Raw genomic sequence first — 21,079 nt, 5'->3', positions numbered from 1 at the left:
CCTTTCCTATCCATACACTGTGTTGTTATTGTACCTGCCTTGATTACTTGCCCCAACAGCTTGTTTCACCCTCTGGTGAAAATTTGCCCCTCAGGTCCCTTGTGAAATAAATCTTGTCCCTTCCACCTTCAACAGCTGCCATCTAGTTTTCGATTGGCTCCACCTGGAAAGAGACTGTGTGCTTTTACCCTGTCTATTCCTTGGAGTGTAGGAGACTGAGAGGCGACTTTATGAAGGTGTATAAAGTCATGAAGGGCACAAAGTACTAACCTTCCCAACCTCCATAACTCAGACAGTCAAGTCATCACAACATTCTCATAAATTCCTGTGCTTAGTGAAACTGAAACTGAATTCAGTTCTCCAGTCAGGGTCTGACAAGACAAGCAGAACTTCCTCAACATTTAATTTTTTACTCTCTTGAGAGAGACCAGTGTTTAATGAACATGTACAGTAGCACTTAATGATCTAAGTGTATGGATATTCAATCCTTCTGCTCCTGCATGGTTACAACTCTCTCAGTGTATCAGTAAATATTCCAATTTGTCTTTGTCTAATCCATAGTAAACGATCCCTCAGTTCATATTGTAGAGTTCAGGTCTATATTACAGAAAGGATGTAAGTGCACAGGAAGAGGTACAAAGTAGATTAGCAGTTCTGGTTTAAATCCAGTTAATCTGTCAAGTGGAACAGTTGTGAAAGATCAAACAGACTGGTTAGAGTTATTAGGTGATAGATGGATGTGTAGAAAACTTCTGCAATTATGTGGTCCAAAACTTGGAGTCATTAATAAATCATGAAATTCCATATCCAGAAAGCTATATCAGGTGAATATGTGAGACCAGATGAGGGGGAAGATAGGGAAGATGAAAAAGAAGCTGTGTTGTGATAGGTGGAAGAGGTGAAGGGCTGATGAAAGAGGCAAAGAGGTTAGGTATGTGTGGAATGAGGCTACCATGCAGTATAACCATTGGCACTCATGAGGGAACTTAATGAAATTTCTTGTTCTAAATTTTATACAACTATATTTCTCATTCCTGTGTAACAAGGACACTTTATCAACAGTCACATTGCTAGAGAAAAAAGTAATTACTGTTAGTAATTACTTCAAAATCTAATAATTTTAGTGCAAAACCCACCTTTTATGAAAAGTATACTCTTGTTGAAATCTTTTTAAATTTTTTAAATATCAAACAGCATGATGAGGAAGATTGAGGTGTCCAAATCAGGCACTATATTTTTAGTGAAAATTTGGTCATAATGGGTGAAGTCTTGTTTTAATAACAAGAAATAAGGTTATTTTAACCATAAAAGGACAATACGTTTTGATTAATTAACAATGAATATAGATTAAGTTATTGTATGTTTGTTAAATGCCAGCATGCTAGTTTAATATTACATCATTCATCCAAGTATAATAAAATTCTTAGGATTTTCCTAACATATCACAAAATTTGATATTTTTGGTAGCCCTTAAATCACTGCTGTGTTTTTCAAGTGTACTGCCACTAATCTTGTTTCCATTGTTTTTCTGCTTTGTGTCTATCCAAAATAGTGCTGTTTGATTTCTTATTTTTATGTCATATTCTTGAGACCATGTTCACTGTTGTCCTTTTGAGTGTGACTACGCTTCATTCTACTCTTTTCTATTTTCCTATATCCACACAATTACTAGTGGTGTCCCACATGAATTCCTACTTGGTTCCCTCCTGCGCTACATATTCTGTCATGGGATGTGGGCATCGCTGACTAATTTTGGCCCTAATTGCGTTCCAGAGGTGGATGTGTGTCACCTTTTTGAAATTCTGTAATCCTTCTGGAGGTAATCACTTACCTGTAGTAGGCAAGGACTTCCAGAATTTTAATCTGTGGCAAAGAATTATAATCTGCGACAATGAAACAGCAGTATATTTCATGTCAAGGTGGTGCATAAATTAAAGAGAAGTTCCAAGTTGTAATTTTCTCATACGTTTGTTGCCTTTGTCCTACCTGGTAACAAATGCAATTTTGAAGATGGCAGTGAATTTTCTTTTAGTTTATACTTAACTGAAGCCACAGAGTGCCGGAGGGAGGAAATGAATATTGAAGGTAATGGATGAGTCCCAATCAAGTAGATTAGTTACAGTGTCCTACATTTCACTTCAGAGGAAAGTATTGCTCTGTGATAAACAGTGACACTTTTAAATGTACTTCACCCCACATGACTCCAGTCTCTAAATTGTCTGACTGGTCACCTTGCTTACTCTACTAATGTGATGAAGTTTACTCCGCAGAAGTATTAATAAATATGATGCCATCATTTTTAATTCAGAAAATGCTGGAGGAACTCAGCAGGTCTGGCAGCATCTGTGGAAAGGAATTAAGAGTTGACGTATTGGGCTGAGACAGCTAATGTTTTTTTCTAATTCCTACTGCTGATTATGTTCTTCTTGGCAGCTATCTTAAAATGTGAACTAGGCCATTAGCAGTCTTGCTATCACATTTGATACTGAAGTGAGATTCAGACCATCACCAAGGCTGCTTATTTCCATGTCCAAAATATCTGCTGAAACCTTCACCCACTGTTGCCTCATCCAATGTCCTTCCTACTGCTTCTCATTGCAATTCTTAATGGCTATCAATTTAAAAGCATATATTTTCTTAAGCTGTTACAACCTTCACTAGGCTTTTGTCGTCTGTTTGAGATGTGAATCTGAAAGAGTGGGCAGAACAATTGGAGAGGCAACAATGGTCAGGAGAAAGTAGGTGGGACATCAATTAAAGGGAAAAGAAAATCAAGCTGGCTGAGAGGGCCAAAGGGGAGAGAGAGAGGAAAGAAAAGAAGCAAGAGATGCTATGATATACTTGCCTCGCTTAACCAGGATTGATGGAAAGGTGTAAATTTTAAGAACAGGTGAGGAAAAAATTGAGGAATCAGTGGAACTGGTGAAGATAAACTGACGAAGTCAAGAAGGGTAACCAGGTAGTTTCCAGAAGCAGAAGTACAAATACTGATAGAGAGAGAACAAAAAAAATCAAGAGATAAAGATATTACAACAGCCGCATTGAGGAAGGAATAAAGAGATTAAAGCAAGAGCAATGCAATGATTACATTTTATTTCAGGAAGTTGAAAACTATGCAATCTGTGCACTAATTAGTTTGTGGGTTTGTGTGTTCTATGCTAGGATGATTGTAACTTGTACATTTGTTCTTCTGATAGGTTTGTCTGCGCCAGTGCCCAGAGGGAGGAAAGGAAAGAAAGTTAAAAGCCAGTCCACTCAGCCGATCATGAAAAATGCTGATTGGCTTTCGAGTTGCAACCCAGATATCTTACTGCACGATGATGGTTACAAGAAACACCTTAAGCACCACTGCAACAAGTGAGTTTTAGTTACAGTTTGCGGGCAAAGTAAATATCAACTGAAGGAAGAATCTTGAATTTTATTTTTGTTATTTTAAATTTACGAGTTTAATCATTTTTGGCTCATTTGTACAATTCATTTGTAGTTGTGATTAGCATTTTAATAACGTGCCTTCTTGTTACTGTCTTCGGAAACTACTTCAGAAATGTGCATTAAATACTGCTTGGAAACCCATGTTTTCAATAAAGGTGTAAAATAGACCATTGTTTGTAGTGAGACACTTGAAATTAGATTTTTGCATATCTATCTTTTTCAGCTACTAATGTAGCTGCTCATTATTCTAAACATAAAGCTGCTTCAGAAGATAGTATGCAACAGCTGAGGAAATTGCATGAGATAATGGAGCAGAACGCCTACTGCAAGCCATCTGCTCGGTTGTTTACAAACTTACTTGAACACTTCAGAAGCACTGGCAACATACACGTTAAACTTCACAAACTGAATTAGGCATTACTGAAAGAAATGTGTCTGGGCTGCACAGCACTGTGCTCAGTATGTTGAAAGTGGTTGCCAAGCATGGCTGTTGAAAGCCAGCAAAAGCACCACACAGAGGTGATTATATGCCACCATCTGTCATGCTTCAAGCCTACCATACAGCATAGCTAATCAGCCTTGGCAGAATGATGGATGAACAGAAGCAGCTGCCAAAAGCTAGTGTTGGCAAACAGTGCTAATGTTCAAACTTTCTTCCTCTACAGAGTCCTACTGCGGGTGCGGATGCTGTATTATTTGAGGCAGGAAGTGATAGGCGATGTAGCAGACAAGATATTTGATGGTGCAGATGCAAGGTCAGTGAAATGTGTCAGTGGGATCTTTATCATGGTTTTTGATTGGTATGTAGACACAGAAAAAAAATTCCTTGATTTAAACTAAGCCCCCGTGTTTAGTTTTGTTTAAAGGAAGATTTCCTAATAGTTGAATGTATTTCAGTTTGTATTCAATACTCTGTCCAGCCTGAAATCTACAAATGGGGATTGTGGGTGATTGTCATGATGAGCACTGTAAGATGTTGTTTTAAATAGCAGAATTAATCCTGCAAAGTTTATTTCAGTGTAAAAAAAAAATTGATGAATCTAGTGCATTATTTGTGATGAACAATCTGGAGGCTTAAATGTTTAAAAACCAACACCTGGAAGCAATTCGGGTTAAACTGATCTGTCACTACATTTCTGAGATAAATATTGGGGAAACGGGCCAGCAGTTTCTGTTGAAATTTCAAATCAGTAAAGTCTAAAATTTTGAGGATAAGAAACAAAGTTAAATGAGCAATCTGTATCCAGAGCTCGTTTACTGATTTGACTCTCTATTCATAATCCTCCAATGGAACATGTGGCCATGTAATACTGAATTCATCTATAGCTTGGTACCTTTTCTATTGGTCTGACTCCATGCTGTTGCAAACTCAACTTGTTGGATGATCCAAAGTGCCTTTTGATGTTCATTTAATCTTTATCAATAGATAGATTTTAATGAAAATATAAATTATGGTAAAATTTAAGCAGATTTTTAATATGCAAGAGCTTCTAGATTATAAATACGAATAGTGATAACCAGTTACTAGGTGGAGCATTGCCTGAAAAAAAATTTCCTTGCCTGGTTTGCTAATCTTTCCTAGTGTTACTGATGTAAATTGAATTCAAAACTCATTTTAGTTGTATGGAATACTAAATTTGTTAAATCATAGGCATATGAATTAAACTTCCCCAGTTTTCATACTGACCAGCGACCTTTTAGCTTTGACGTCTCTTTGTCCATGTTTTTCCTGAGCAAGGATGTTCAAATAATGTGCACTTCATCATGTGACTCTGTACTCAGTAAGATGCAAATATAAAGTCCAATCCAAATTTGATAAACCTTGCAGATTTGCTTTTCACCAACTGATTGTAAGCTTGCCTATATAATTTAAATCAAAATGCAATATTAATAGAATTGAACAAACTTTGCCTTTATGCTAATTCCAACATTATCATCATCAAATGCCTCTTGTTCCCCTAGCATTTAGGGCAGCAATGGAGATCCTCCACCTTTGTCTGCCCTTAGCCATCTTCTCCATTGTACTCCAAGTATGGTTCAGGGTCGTGATCTTGGCACTGTTCAGTGCTTCCTTCATCCTGCCAGTAGCTTCCTCTCAGTGCAATCAGTTATGCAAATCCGGAAGATATAGGATTCTTCGTTGCTGTTTCCTTAACAATTTTTTTAAAACCAGTCAGGATTGTTAGTCCTGAGCTGAACCCTCAAACCTGGAGAACCTTAGCCAGACCTCTGCCCTTTGACCCATTTGGCATAGATGACCCTACCAAAAGTCAAAGCACAAGGCCCTTACTCCAGCTAACATAGCTTTCCGGTTCATTGAGGCACGCAAGCCACCAAACTCTATGACAAGGTTGTGGTCCTCTTGGAGGACACTTATTCCATCCATTGTTTAATCTAATGAGATGAAAAAAATAGTTTGGACTTTTCATTACAAGACTTAGATGGATAGGCAGGCAATGTAATTGCAATACTTCAAAAGAAAGAATATCCAGAGAATTATACAAATAAGGAAGTATTGAAGACTTCATCTTTCACAGTTTGGAATATCCTAAGCATTTAATTAAAGAAGGAAGTTGAGTTGAGTGTTCGTAATAAGATAGAGATCAGGTGTTGCTAATTGAAGACGGAAACTGAGCCCACAGGTGGATAATTTGCAACAGATGAAGGGAGTTGGTTATCTGAAGCTGTAGAATTGGGGATTAAGTCTGGAAGATGATGAGGTTCTGTTCACCAAACTTGTGTTGGTATCATTAGAACGGGGTTGGAGGTCACAGGTCAGAATGGATTCTTCGTAAGTCACGGAGACTATGTTGTGAATACCAAATCCAGGGCTCTTAAGTTGAAAAACATTCAAGTGAGTTACTGCTACATTTGCCAGGACTGTTTGGGTTCTGGATAGTTAGAATGAAAGAGATTAAATGATAGGTATGGCATCTCCTGCAGCTACACGACAATGAACAAAAAGGAAGAGAATGGTTAGTGGAGGATGGAAGTCTGGACAAAGAACACCACGTCACAAGCCTATCAACACAGAAGCCAAGCATTAGCTCTCAAACTCGTCCTCATACCTCCCTCTAGACCATAATCCCACAAATGAAAGTCAGGACATTGTTTCCCAGACCATCAGAAGTCTCATTTTGTTGGGAGGTTTACCCTCCGTAGCACAGCTCACTGTATCTTGTCAAAGATCCACAAGCAGTCTGGGCACAATTATAGTTTTGGCCTGCTCTGCCCCACTAAACTGATTTCTTCCTGTTTGACTCCATCCTTTCCCTCTGTCCTGTCCCTTCCAATCTATATTTTTTTGCCCTCCACACTGGCTTTTTCTGCTTTTCTTTGTCCTTACCATGAATATCCAATATTTCTACACTTCTCTTCCACAGTATTCTGAGAGCCCTGCCCCCTGAATTGACTCATTCATCCAGCTGAATTCATCCTCACCTTGCTCAACTGCTCTTTGAACATCACTAAACTAAAGATATAACTATGGGATTTGGTGTGGGCTCAATATTTGCTCCTCTTTTTGTGGGATAGAGCTTCATGCACTCAAATTTTTTTAAAAAATCATGGCTTTAGCTGCCATTTTCCACCTTACTCTTACCTTCATGTGGTCCATCTTTGACTTTTGGGTAGAATCCAGATAAAAATGCGGATAATTTATCTCATCAATACCTTTCTCCTACTTTGCAGTTTTTAAGGACTCCATTCAATTCTCCCAGTTTTCCCCCTCCATCATATTTACTCCGATGACTGGAATTCTCACAGAGGTGCCGCTGAAATCTGTCTTTAAACCTTGATAGAGTCCTTAACTGCATCTCGTCTCTTGCGTACATCTCTGCTCTCACTCCCTCTTCTCGTAAACAGTAAAAGCTCTTTATAGCAGCCTCCACAATCAGCAGATCTTTGATAACTTCTGCCAGATTCAGCAAGATTCTACCACCTATAGATCTTTATCTTCTTTTCAACATTTTGAAAGGGCTTTTCCTTTCTAAATCCTAGGCCCTCTTCATCTCCAAGCTCTCACCTGTTATTAAAATTTCCATGCAGCTTCAAATGATACCACACCCGTCTTTTTACCGCTTTCCTTCCCACCATTCATCGATCCAAACAGTCATTCAAATTAAGCAGTAATTAACTTGCAGTTCTCTGAATTTATGTATGGATTCATCATTCGTGGTGTGGATTCCCATACAGCCAAACTCAAATGACTGCTTTGGGGAGCACATGTATTTGGTCTGCAGGAGCAGTTCCAAACACCCGGTTGCTTGCTGATTCAATTGTCCAGCCTACTTGTACTGTGACCTGCTTGTGGCCTCCTGTATTCTCATATTGATGCTCAGTGTAAGATTGAAGAACAATACCATGTGTGACTGAAAGCTTGCCATTTCTGCAGTAAATGATGCTGGCTCAGTTTTACTCCTATTAGTTTAGTCTGTGACATTTGGGATGGATTTAGCACGTTTTCACATCCCTTTGTCAAAAGACATCAAACTGTTGAGAGAATTCAGCAGGTCAAGCAGTATGTGTGTGTGGGGGGGCGAGGGCGGTTGTAGCAATTGATGATTTTCAGCTCAAGAGCCTGAATCAGGACTTGGTCTTATATCCTTTGTCTGTAACTAATTCCCTCATTACCTTCAGCTCAGCTTGTGCTCTGCCTTTCCCTTCTACTAACTGTTCCAATTGACCCCCCCCCCAATTGAGTGACCTTTACAACTTAACCCATGACGTATTTAGACCTGCCTTATCAGAGAGATTCCCTTTGTCCTATCCATATTTCTTCCACCTTCTCTGCAATGTAAAAATAGTTTTCTTTTTCAGTTCTGATGTAGGGTCTTCAACCTGAAATGTTCATCTTTTATCTTACTGTAGATTCTACCTGGCCAGCTGGAAGTTTAAATTAAAATATTTTTATTTCAGATTTCAAACATCGCAGCTTCTTTCATTTTAACTTGGGATTTATATTTGATAAGTAATGAAATATGCTCTGTAATTGGCACGGGAACTGTTAGTGTTCATTGTTTGCCTAAATGTAGACTGAAAATGCAGTTTCAAAATGTATGTATACCTTTGAGGAGATTTGTAGATATATAGTTAATACAGTGAAGGCCAGCATCATATAGGAGAGAAGTAATTGCACTCTAAGAATGGATTTGTAGTCTGCAAATTTCAGTGTATAAATGTGAAGTTGATTTTGCTGGAGAAAAATGAGGTTATTTGCTTTCTTGAAAGACTGAGTTATAGACAACCAGGATGAGGCATACTTTAGTGGCAGCGCAGGTTAGGAAGGACATACGAATGCATCAGTATGTTGGGATTTATTTCTAGCAATAGAAACTGAAAAGGTATATATATGCAATATATATCTGCAACTGGTTTAATCAATCAGAGATGCAAATAATTATTAAAGGATGCTGTTTTTGAACATGGTACAAAATAAAGGTCAGTTGGGTTACTGATCATGTGCATCATAAAACTTATAAGCAAGACATTTTACATGACTTAAGTTCAATTGTGGAAAGGAATACAGATGGACTTGAAGTAGAAACAAGAGTGAGCCAGGTGCCAAGTTTCTGACATGAACTGAAATTGACTTGAAGCTGGCTGCCAAGCATCCTTTTTATTCCTTGCTAGCAGAGTCCACACTGTAACCTCTGTCAGCCTTTTCCACAGTTCAGCTTTAACTTATGTTTGCTTGTTAGAGCAGTTTCCAAATAAATTTAATATTTAAGGTGGCTACATGCATTACTTAATGTATCAGAAAAGTCCTGGATTTGATTCAAATCTCTGCCAAATTTACCTCAATCTCCATAAATGTTGCTATCATGAATATGTTTACATTAAGGATTTTAAATGAGATGCTTTTTTAATAAGATGCGATTTTCTTCATTTGTAGAATGTTTTAAAATTGATACTTAAGAAATGTTGAGTGAGATAGAGTATTTTTCTATCAAAGAATGTGAAAGCTTAGTAATAAATGTTTTTGATTAGATGCTATATTCCATTAAATGCCGTGAGAAGGAAGTCAAATCGCTCGAATGTGAAAACTAAAACTGGCATAATTTTCTAAATTGTAGTTAATCTTTTGTTGTATTGAATTATTTTTTTGACGTTAATATTAATGAAAATGAAATGGCATTTGCCTCTTTGAACTTGCATTTTTGAATATTTTAGGATTCCTGTTTCATGATTGAATAAATGTCAATATATAGCTTAATTTTGTGTTTTTTTTTGAGAAACAGCTTTCATTTACACATTGAGACTTTATTTATTTAGTGATATGGATATCTGGATCCCAGAAATCGATCACGGTGAACTTCCTACAGATTGGTGGGATCGGGAGGCTGATAAATGCCTTCTTATTGGAGTATTTAAGCATGGTATGTAATTACGTCTTTTATTAATACCCCAATCAAAGTGTGAAATGTAACTACTTAATGTGTCACTCCATGTTCCAAGTATGTCACTTAGAATAGCTCCAAGTGCAATTCTAGGTATGTTTAAGTTAAATCATAATTTTCATGGGAAAAAAATATTATCTTTGGCACTAGGAGGAATGCAAGCTAGTTTCAGTCCAGCCACTATTACAGAAAGGTTTGTATATTGTGGATGTCAGGATGAAGGTGCAAGGCCTAGGGTTTGAAATGGCTTAAATATCATAGGGTGGGTGGGGGAATTATGAGGTAAATAATCAGATAAAAAATTGTAGCTGTAATTCACATTGATAAAAGAGTTTGCAAAGTTAAAGGTCAAGTATTTTATTTGAAAATGGGAAAATAAATTGCAGAATAAAAAAAGTAGAGAAGGATGGAAGTACTCGTTGGGCCAGATAGCATTCGTGGAAGGATGAAGGGGCTATTTTCAGTTATTGAGGTTGGATTTTAATTGCAGTGAGGGCAATGTGAGTAGAATGGATAGCATAAACCAAGTGGCAGGTGTCCTGAAACTCAACTCCACATTAAGCTTGTGGAACAACATGTAGCCTGTTGGAGGAGCTCAGTGGGTCTAAGAACATCTGTATGGGTTTTTTTTGGGGGGGGTGGGATCAGGATCGTTGAAGTTTCAGAAAACTTTGCATCAGGCCAGTAGAAACACAGAAGAGGAGCAGTTTGAGAAGGTCTCACAGAGCTTCCAGACAGAAATTTGAAGACTGAACAGAGCTGTTTAGCAAAGCTGTTCGTTTTGTCCATTGTAGAGGATACAGTATTATTTTTCGATCAAAAAAAGTGCTTTTGACCCTTAAGAGGAAATGCGTGACCGCAGAGGATAGTATTTGAGGATATTGGTGTTAGAGGAGTTAATTTGGGTGTTCTGAAAGGAATGGACTTTTCAAAGAGCAGAGAGGCAGATGTGCTACAATCACCAAATCCATGTTGAAGGCTTTGAGATTTGTAGTCTACTGAAAGATGGAACTGTGGCTTTCAAGACCGGTGCTCCAGAATTATACGAGATGACCAGGTATGACCAATGGAAAGCAATCTTAGAGTGAAAAAACAATTCCAATTGAGTCAAGAGACAGAATCGGATGCACATCAGCTCTGGCTATATTTGCAGCCCATTCCTTCCTACAAGGTGAAACCTAACATCTTGAATGGCGTTGATGCTTCACTCCCAGATGAGCTCAATACCTTTTGAGCACACTTTGAAAGGGAGAATAAAATTATATCTATTTGAATTCTTGCAGCATCTGGTGACCCTGTGATCTCTGTCTTGGAGGCCGACGTCAGAACATCTTTGAAAAGGGTGAACCCTCATAAAGCATCAGGTCCTGACGTGGTTGGGCTCTGAAAACCTGTGCTAACCAACTGGTGGGAGTGTTCAAGGACATCTTCAGTTTCCCACTGCTGCATTTGGGGGTTTCCACTTGTTTCATAAAGGTGACAATCATACCAGTGTCCAAGAAGAGCAGGGTGAGCTATCTCCATGACTGTGACCCAGTGGCACTCACATTTAAGAGGTTGGTCATGGCTAGAATCAACTCCTGCCAAAGCAAGGACATGGACCTGCTGCAATTTGCCTATTGCCACAACGGATCGACGAGCTTTCCACTTGGATCACCTGGACAAGAGTAGTACTTACGCAATGATGCTGTTTATTGACTACACCTCAGTGTTCAACACAATCTAAAACCTGGGCCTCTGTGCCTCCCTCTGCAACTGAATTCTTTACTTCCTCACTGGTAGAACACAGTCTGTGTGGATCAGAAATAACATCTTCTCGCTGACGATCAACACAGGTGCACCTTAAGAATATGTGCTTAGCCCACTGTTCTATTCTGTCTGTACACTTTCGACTGTGTGGCAAAGTGCAGTTCAAACGGCGTCTATAAGTTTGCTGACGACACAACAATTGTTGGTAGAATATGAGATGGTGATGAGGAGGCATACAGTGGTTGTGTCGTGTCGTAGCCACAACCTTGCACTCAATGTCAGTATGCCCAAGAAATTGATTGTGGACTTCAGGAAGGGGAAGTTGAGAGAACACACACCAGTTCTCATCGAGGGATCAGATGTGGAAAGGATGATCCGTTTCAAGATCCTGGTTGTCAGCATCTCTGAAGATCTATCCTGGGCCCACCATATTGATAGAACTACAAAGAAGACATGACAGTGGCTGTATTTCATTAAGAGTTTGAGGAGAATTGGTATGATACCAAAGATACTCACAAATTTCTACAGAGGTACCATGGTGAGCATTGTAACTGGTTGGATCACCCTCTGGTATGGAGGGCACACTGCACAAAATAGGAAAAAGCTGCTGGAAATCATAAACTCAGCCAGGTCTCTCATGGGAACTAACCTCCCCAATATCCAGAGCACCTTCGAAAGGCGATGCCTCTAAAACAGTGGCATCCATCATTAAGGACTTACATCACCAAGACATGCCCTCTTCTCATTGTTACCATCAAGGAGGAGGTACAAGATCCTGAAGGCACACACTCAGAAGTTTCAGGAACAGCTTCTTCCCCTCTCTATTTGCACTACTTGTTTATTTTTATGTATACTTATTGTAATTTATTGTTTTTATTACTGTGTATTATGTACTGTTATCACAAAACAATAAATTTCACGACATAAGGCAGTGATAATAAACCCGATTCTGATTCTCACAGAAATTGGTGAATACCAGATGCCTAATAAATGTGAAAGTTATTAGATTAAGATGGACATTCCTCATGATGCTCTGAGGGAGGATGAAGTTGAGAACAGAAGTGCAAGAAATCAAACTAACAGCTGAAAGATCTGTAACCTATAGAGGAGAAGAATCTCAGTTTAGGAAAAGATTGAATTGAATTGACGTAATCTGTAAATTGTAACAAATTTCAAGTTGAACAATTTGTTTTTTGTCTCTTGTTGAAATACTTAAATGCTTTTGGTTGAATGACTTGGTTGCTGGGCACAATACTTTTAGAAACTCCAATAATGGAAGGATATCTTCCAATTGCTCATTTTAAAATTATTTACAAAATGCACCTGTTTCAATAATTTTAAAATTCAATGCATGTTTATGTTACTAAACTGCAACTATCTCTGCTTCCAGCTCTGCTCCTCTTGTTCTGCGTCTCTGCTCTAGCCCTGTATTGGAGTGAATAGTAGCTTAACCTTTGCTATTAATCTGTGTAAGTGCCTCCTGGGCCTTTTTCCAAGTAGTATTTCACAAATGTCAGCACTGAGACTTTCCCATTCCCTGTTGTGGAATACTGTCTTGTTAACACTGAACCACTGGGATGCAGAACAGCCATGATGTATACAAAGAGCAGTTCCTAATCATAATCCAAATTCACTCGAGGTCACAGTAGAATTCTCTAGTGTGTGTCCTGACTAGGGGGGTAGACTGATGGCTTATAAAACCTTTCATGATTACAATTTGGCTTGAGGCTCAAAAGTACTTAAGAACAATGTGTCACAGTGCAGAACCTAATTGAATTATGCTGTTTTTGGTTGACTGAGGCAGTATTGCTTGTGGTCCAACTGAAGCAAGTCTAGCCTGACAATCATTTTCTCAGTTTTTTTTTCTGGAGCATGCAAATTTTTTTATGTTCTGTATTAATGGAAGTGCTATAACTAGCTCAAAAGATGCTGATAATTTCCCCTTATTTTAAGACTCATTTTTTGGTTGGCCAATTCCCCTAAAGTTTTGCAGTCAAATATCTTTTAATTAGTTATACACAAATTATGTTAGGGGAATTATTGTAAAGTTATTAGACCATAAGATATAGGAGCAGCATTAGGCCATTCTGCCCATCAAGTCTGCTCCACCGTTCCATTCCACCAATGATTCCGTCATTGTTGCTATATTGTTTTACTTCTCTGTTCCCATTCAGTAATTAGCTTCAGACTTAAATACCTTGCAAAGTATTAAATGAGTGTTTATTTCAGTATTAATTCTTAATTTCAGAGGCAAGTATATTCAAGGAAATGTCAAACTAATTATGTATTTCACTGTAAGTATGATCAAACTGAGGTACATTGAATTATTGAAATCATAACTTTTATTCACTTTCTCCAACTTCCAGGAAATGTTTTTTATCTATGTGCGTAAATATTTTGTTGTGCAAAAATAGTTGATTTATATACAGTTATGTTCACTGATTAAAATGTGGTTTTAAAAATTTACATTTTTTGTTTAGGCTATGAAAAGTACAATTCTATAAGGGCAGATCCTTTATTCTGTTTCCTGGAGCGAGTAGGAATGCCTGATGCAAAGGCCATGGCTGCTGAACAGCGGGGAACAGATGTGCTGGCTGATGTTAGTGATGGGTAAGTTGTGCTTTTGAGAACCTTTATAATCCAACACATACTCCTGCCACCCCCCAATTCCCCCATCCTTGCACTCAATAAGCAGCATCAAGCCCATGACCTCTAATGCTGTTATTTCAGTGTTGATTTTGACAGAGAAGAAGAAGATCCAGAATATAAACCTGGCCGAATTCCATTCAAAGATGAAATGGACGTGAGTATTGCTAGTGAACCTGTAAGCTTCTTCTTGCAAGATTTGATTTAAATCATCTGATTTACCTATCTTTGTTGATAGGAACATGCACTAATATTTTGAAAGTACTGTTTTGAATCTTTAAGTATTTTCCACTTCATAAACTTTGGAGTAAGATGTAACAATCCTTGAGAAAATTATGTTCCAAAAGTATTAATAGCTAATTCTTTGCAGGAATTTGAGAATTCACCACAAGATGACAAGGATGAATGTGTGGATACTGTGAATACAGGTGAGGTCTCGTGATAAGGATGAGGGAATTAGTGAAGCATTCTGGTAACCAATGACTAGTGATTCTAGGCTTAGACCAAATGAGTTTATATCAAACAGTCAACCCTATACATACATGGAATTCACCACTGTTGTTTACAGATTTTTTTTCCCTAGTAATTTAAAGTATTAATCCTGCATATATTTGTGTGGAACCCTTAGTTGAATACCAGGCTACTTCAGAGCTTAGCTTGTCAATTGGAATTACTTTGGATTTAATTAACTCTTTGATTCAGTTGTGCACAAATCTAAAATACTAAAATCAAATTTTCATATAGTCGCTTCTAGTTTTGTATTGTTGCAAGAATAAACAGGATGCAATAACGGAAGATTAAAATTCTAAACTTTAATGTAATCCTACTAAATTTTCTTCCTGTTAATCTGCTGAAGAGTTTAATTCTTTCTTTAGTTTCCTTAATTCAACAAAGAGCTGAATCTGATACAAGCACATTAAACCTTGAAGCTGTGGTATCCCGACAGAAATCTCAGCTTTTTTTTTAATGACAAAATGGATAGTGGCGGTGGGGTGAAGTGGGGAGGGAGTGTGAGAAAATGAGGAAAAAGGTAGGTGGGGAAGAAGACCAAAAGTGAAATGAGAATGTGAAATATGAATAGGCTGTGATGTGCATAAAATAAATATTTAAGTTAAAATTATGTAACTAAGTTAACATTGTATCGAAGTTATTGATAGACATGTTGTATAATTTATTGTAACTTTTGTGTTCAAGTACATGAGCCAAAGCTGAATTTGTAGGCCAAAATAGTTTCTGTATTTCTGGTGAGTCAAAAAGATAATGTGGCTACATGGATAAATGGGTTTGAAGTTATTTATGTACAATTTTTTAGCGAAACTTTCATAAGAACTGCAATTCAAATGGGATTCATTTTAACATCATATGAGGCATTCTTTTTGTTTGAAAAATGCTCTCTTGATTTTCTTAGACTTAATTTGATTTGAATGTGTAGACCAAGGTTATTAGAAAATTGTCTGCAAAACTTGTTACAAGTTTTGAAATATGAATTTAAAAACAAGAATGCTAGTGCAAGATGTCAAACAGAAACCATAAGCTGGATGGTATTGATGATATGTCAGAGGATTGCTGTTTGTAACTGGTGTAATCATGATAAAGTCCACAGCTAAGGAAAGATTGAAGAGTGGGAGAGAAACTTGCAGAATAGTGTACCTACTCTGGTGCAAGGTCCCTGTTTTATTTTTCACCATTTAATTGGTGTGCACGAACATGTTCATTGACCAAACTTCAACAAAAGGCAGATATGTTGTGATTTTAAGTTCACTTAGTTTTGCTTTAGTTTGGCTTCATATTTTGAGTTAATTCATGTAAAACATTTTTAAAAACTATGTAAATAAGTTGAAGCTCAGTGTTATAAATTCATATTAATCGAATTGTTAGTACTTTGATATCAGTACATATTTATTGAACATTTAAACAAGTTCCACTTAACTCAAATAAAGCAAAAACTGCATGAACAATAGTAGAATAGATTTTGGATTACAAAAACGGGTTTGCTTGGTGATAATACAGGATTTAAATGATCCACTGATTAGGCATGAGTAGCATTACTGGATATACTGTTTTTATAGACAAACAACCTGATCAAGATGATGAGTCGGATAAACTCTATTGGCCCAGCACCTCAGTTCTAACAACACGCCTGCGCCGGCTTATCACTGCTTATCAGCGCAGTTACAAGAGGGAGCAGATGAAATTAGAAGCACTAAACAAAAGTGACCGTCGCAGACGTCGGCCAAGAGATGAAGTGAGAGCTCGGGAGGCAGAGAGAAATGCAGCCATATCTGAGAAGCGTCAAAGGTAATACCATGAATTATGCACTCTATTTCCAATCTATATATTAAAGTTTGGAATACTTATCTGTGGCGTTGTTCAGCTCTTAATAAGTGAAATGTATTGACAGTAAATAATTCATTCTAAAGTTCCTGAATCAGGGATCCCTAGGCTGTGCAATTTTTTTCAAGGAAGCTGTTGGATAGAGAAAATACCTTTGAGAAGAAAACTAGTTCTTAAGAACAGAAAGCTTTCAGAGATCTCAAAAACAAATCATGCTGAACATTATACAGTAATCCAAAATAAAGTGACACCCAAGACAAAGCTGAAAATAATTATAAATGACCTTTTGGATTTAGTAGAAATTGGGTGTGTACAAACGTAGATCTTTCAGTAAAGACTAGAAAAATGAACAAAAATCAGATACTCAATAATGGGTATAAGTTATAAAATAATATTTGGGATTCAGCATATTAGAAATGGGTCCATTAGTATACCTTTAATTCCTTGAATCAAACCAAACATTAAGGAAAATCTTTTAAATCTTCTCTCTCAACTCCCATCTTCCCGCACTCCTCCCTTAGTTTTCATTTTGTCCAGCAATATTTTAGCTACTACTTCTTAAAACAAAGCTGTAAGGTAATTTTCTTTTGCTTTATACTATATGTGCCTGCATTCTAGTCTGAACTTATTCACTCTCTGAATATCATTCAGTTCTGTTTTAATTCTTTGTGAAGAAATCAACGAAACGTTTAAAGCCTGCAAAACTGCAGAAGTTTAAAGAATGGGCATTGATTTGATTTCCAGTTACTTTTTATGGATGGCAGATATTGCATCAGATGTTAACTTTCAAATAATTAATTTCCATAGTCAATTTTAAATCAAAGCCCAGCGGCATTGCAGAGAATTGCCAGTTTATGTGCAAGGGTTTGTGGTCTTGCTAATAATGTTAACTCGAAAACTTACCCCTCTGGAAATTATGGGAAGCAAAACAGTGGCCAAGGTGGAAAATCTGGAAATGTGTTGTCTCCTGCCTTATACAAGACAAAAAATCAGTGTGGGTTTCCTGTTCTTGATGCCCAAAGAGCTTTATTGTTCTTAAAGTTCAGCAACATTGCAAGGCACAAAGAGTAGCACCACCAACAGAGTTTCAGTCTAGTTCACGCCTAGTTTTTATTATCAGTTCCCTGGGGTATAAATTTATCTCACCATCTCTCAATTGATATTATTTAGTATCATTGGTGCTTTAGACTCTTAAAATGCAGTGCAATTAGGGTTTGAATTTAGCCATACAGTATCTTGTCACTAAGCTTTCCTGCTGTTCACTGACTCTTGAATGGATAGCTAAAGCTTTTTCTTACTAACTCAATGTACTTGTGTGTTGATCTCCCTGAATGACATGCAGACTGAAACTTTTGCTGTACCTTAACACATGTGACAACATGCCAACACCCGTTACTTCTCACATGATTTCAACGTTGAAATGCTTTTATCAACATATCTTTGTTGTCTAGGTGGACTAGGAGGGAGGAGGCAGACTTTTACCGTGTAGTATCAACCTTTGGCATAGTTTTTGATCCAACAAAGAAGCAATTTGACTGGAGCCAATTCCGTGCCTTTGCTAGACTGGATAAAAAGTCTGATGATAGTTTGGAAAAGTACTTCAACTCTTTTGTGACAATGTGTAGAAAAGTATGTCATATGCCTCCTCATCCAGATGAAGGTAAGACATTACTGTGGTGACTGGAAGCAAGCAGATGGTTAAGACACAATGTATAATAAAAACAAAATGCTGAAACACTCAACAGGTCAAACGGCAAGTATGAGAAGAGAAACAGTTGATGTTTCAAGTTGGCAAACCTTCATTAGAACTGGGAAAGACTGATTGTTTTTTCTTAAAGGTAGTGAGAGGGCTGAAATATCTAATCAGGTGAAACCAGGTCAGATGTATTAAAGGGACCGTTAGAAGGTAATGATATTTTTTGTTGTTGACAAGTAGGGCTATAGGATATGCCCAGCAGATCAAGCTGTAGTAATGGAGAGTGGCAAGTTGCTATCATAGATGGATGATTTTGGTCAGAAATTGTCAAGTCTGATTAAGATGTACTGTTTGACCTGAGTGTTTCCAGCACTTTCTATTTCAAATTTTCAGCATTTGCAGGGTGAAAGAAATGAATAGCATTGTTTCTCTGTAGATCAAAAGAAATAATGGCAGAGGTAGGCCATACAAGTCTCTCAGGGCTGCTCTGTCATTCTACAAAATCATGGCTGATGCAGCATCTATTTCAGTCTCATATTTTTGCCCTATTCCCATATTCTCTAACATCCAGAAATCTATTGAACTTGGTTTTGAATGTAGGCAATGGCTATGCCTCTTTATGCAGCTACCAGCCAGTTTTAGTTAATATTTTTATATACATACTCATATCATAACTACACAGGATTCTTGATCTAATGCAAAAATGGAACCTTTATTCAAGCTAATTTGAGTTTTATAAGTCACTAGTTCGTCTTTTAAATGAAAGTTCATCCTGGCCTTGTACAGTATAACCCCAATAATCTAGTCATTGCATCTATTTCCTTAATCAGTAATCTGATCTGGCACTGGGTCCATGTTACGTTGTGTGAGAGTTCATTGCATCAGGATATTCATCAATCTATATGTGATTTACATAAAATCTGAATCTTATGAATTGCACACAGGAAACAACCAATATGGAGACTTGAACCAGTTTTTGTTTTATTTTCTCCTTAAAGAATCTGATTCTACCATTTTCATTGAGCCCATCACGGAAGAGCGTGCTTCTAGAACCTTGTATCGAATAGAACTTCTCCGGAAGGTTCGAGAGCAAGTGTTACTCCATGCACAACTGGATGAGCGACTCAAGTTATGCCAGCCAAGCATGGACCTGCCTGAATGGTGGGAGTGTGGCAAACATGACAAAGATTTATTGATTGGTGCTGCAAAGCATGGAGTTAGCAGGACAGACTATCACATTCTAAATGATCCTGAGCTTTCTTTCCTGGAGGCCCATAAAAATTTTGCTCAAAACAAAGGGGCCAACCAGCGGATCAGTACACCTTTCCAAAACCAACCTGGTGCCTGCGTGAGCCAAGTATCTTCTGTTGCTCCAGCCACACCAGTTCCAGAAGAAAAATGTACAGAGCAAGCTGATGATGATAGAAAAACTGAAGGTGAACTAAAAAGTCCTTTACCAACAGCGCAGGGTGAGCAAAGTGCAGAGCTTTCTAAGGATGATGGAGAAACGAATTGTGCAGAGAACATACAGATTGATTCTGATTGTCAGAATACCTCGGAGCCCTTGTCTGTGAAAGTTGAGCATGATGCTAATGATACTTCAACCCTGGGTACTAAAATGCTTGCTGAGTCTGAGGAAAAGGAATTCAGACCTAAATTACCATTTGAGAAAGGGTCAGAAGATGATGATGAGGAGGAGGACGACGACGACGATATTGATGATAAGTCAGAAGAATCATCCCAACCAGAAGGTACTATGTGTGAGTGAACAATTTGTGTTCCTAATAAAGAATTTGTTGCTTTGTGTAAATGCCTTCTGCTCTCAGAGGCAAGGTACTTGTAATTTTGTGATACTTCAGTTGATTAGAAAAGCAGTTGTACAACAAATTATAGAACCATTTTCTATATTTGTACATTTAAAATTTTTCAATCTGATGAATCATACACAAAATCCTGTTTAAAATTTTGTGTTGAAACATTGATTACATTGAAATTTTAAAACATTTATCATTGTAATCAAAATAATGCTTAATCAGGTTAAATAAATGCTGATTTCCATCTTGTGCACAAGAGTCACACAAGGTGTCGAGAGAACGTGACTCCACTTCCATAATAAATGAGTGTAGATTAATTCCATATAGCGGAGTGGTGTGCAAGGTTGCTGTAAGCTTTTGACTGTAACAATCCAGTGATCCCTAAGTGGAACACTATTAAATTGCCTCAGCAGAATCTTAAATTTGCTTTTATTAAACTGTGTGTATGCTGAACTTGCTAAATAATCTTTTGCTTCATTTTCAAGTTTCAAAGATTCTATAGTAATCCAGTAAAATCAAAGTACTTGCTTTGTAAGCATTTACTTGGAGATATTGTCCCTGCTGAAACTTGAATTCTATAAATTACAACATCATTGGAAGTTAGATTTAGGACTGTGTGGCACAGGGAGCTGCTGCCTGTATGGACTTTACACATTTTTCGTTGTGACCCAGTGGGGTTTCCCCAGGTACACCCCAACTTCCAAAAATGTGCCAATTGGGAGGTTAACCGATAATATAAATCACCAATATTGTGTAAGATGAGATGTAGAATATGGAGGAAGCAATGGAAAGTTGGAAAAAACTTGTTATAAGAAAAAACATTGAGAAAATGTAATGGTTCTGTGAACCAGCAATGATTGAAGTAGATGCATCCATCATTTGGAAATATGAAATAATGTTTAAAAATGAGAACTGCCAGATTAGTTATCCCTTTCATATGTGCATCTCAATAAACTTCCACAAATACCGCAATAATGAGTTAAATGATAGTATAGCAGTTCCTTTGTTTC

The 21,079-nt window shown here is 37.5% G+C and overlaps 1 protein-coding gene across 6 annotated transcripts in view; it reads left to right on the top strand.

The window, feature by feature from the left end:
- Window positions 1-21,079, top strand: part of chd7 (chromodomain helicase DNA binding protein 7) — a 232,204-nt gene that overhangs the window by 191,372 nt on the left and 19,753 nt on the right. For 5 of the 6 annotated variants that reach the window (XM_072254598.1, XM_072254623.1, XM_072254605.1 and 2 more), the window contains 9 exons: window positions 3,198-3,357; window positions 4,098-4,187; window positions 9,706-9,809; window positions 14,060-14,189; window positions 14,310-14,382; window positions 14,596-14,653; window positions 16,295-16,523; window positions 18,011-18,219; window positions 19,254-20,015. In XM_072254598.1, the coding sequence (XP_072110699.1) occupies window positions 3,198-3,357; window positions 4,098-4,187; window positions 9,706-9,809; window positions 14,060-14,189; window positions 14,310-14,382; window positions 14,596-14,653; window positions 16,295-16,523; window positions 18,011-18,219; window positions 19,254-20,015 (1,815 nt within the window). The remainder of the gene's footprint in view (window positions 1-3,197; window positions 3,358-4,097; window positions 4,188-9,705; window positions 9,810-14,059; window positions 14,190-14,309; window positions 14,383-14,595; window positions 14,654-16,294; window positions 16,524-18,010; window positions 18,220-19,253; window positions 20,016-21,079) is intronic. The other variant, XM_072254614.1, reaches the window with a different exon arrangement.

This window comes from Mobula birostris, chromosome 1 (assembly GCF_030028105.1).
Source record: "Mobula birostris isolate sMobBir1 chromosome 1, sMobBir1.hap1, whole genome shotgun sequence".
Lineage (NCBI taxonomy): Eukaryota > Metazoa > Chordata > Chondrichthyes > Myliobatiformes > Myliobatidae > Mobula > Mobula birostris.
The sequence above is the reverse complement of the archived record's forward strand: the minus strand, read 5'-3'. Positions and strand labels throughout refer to the sequence as shown.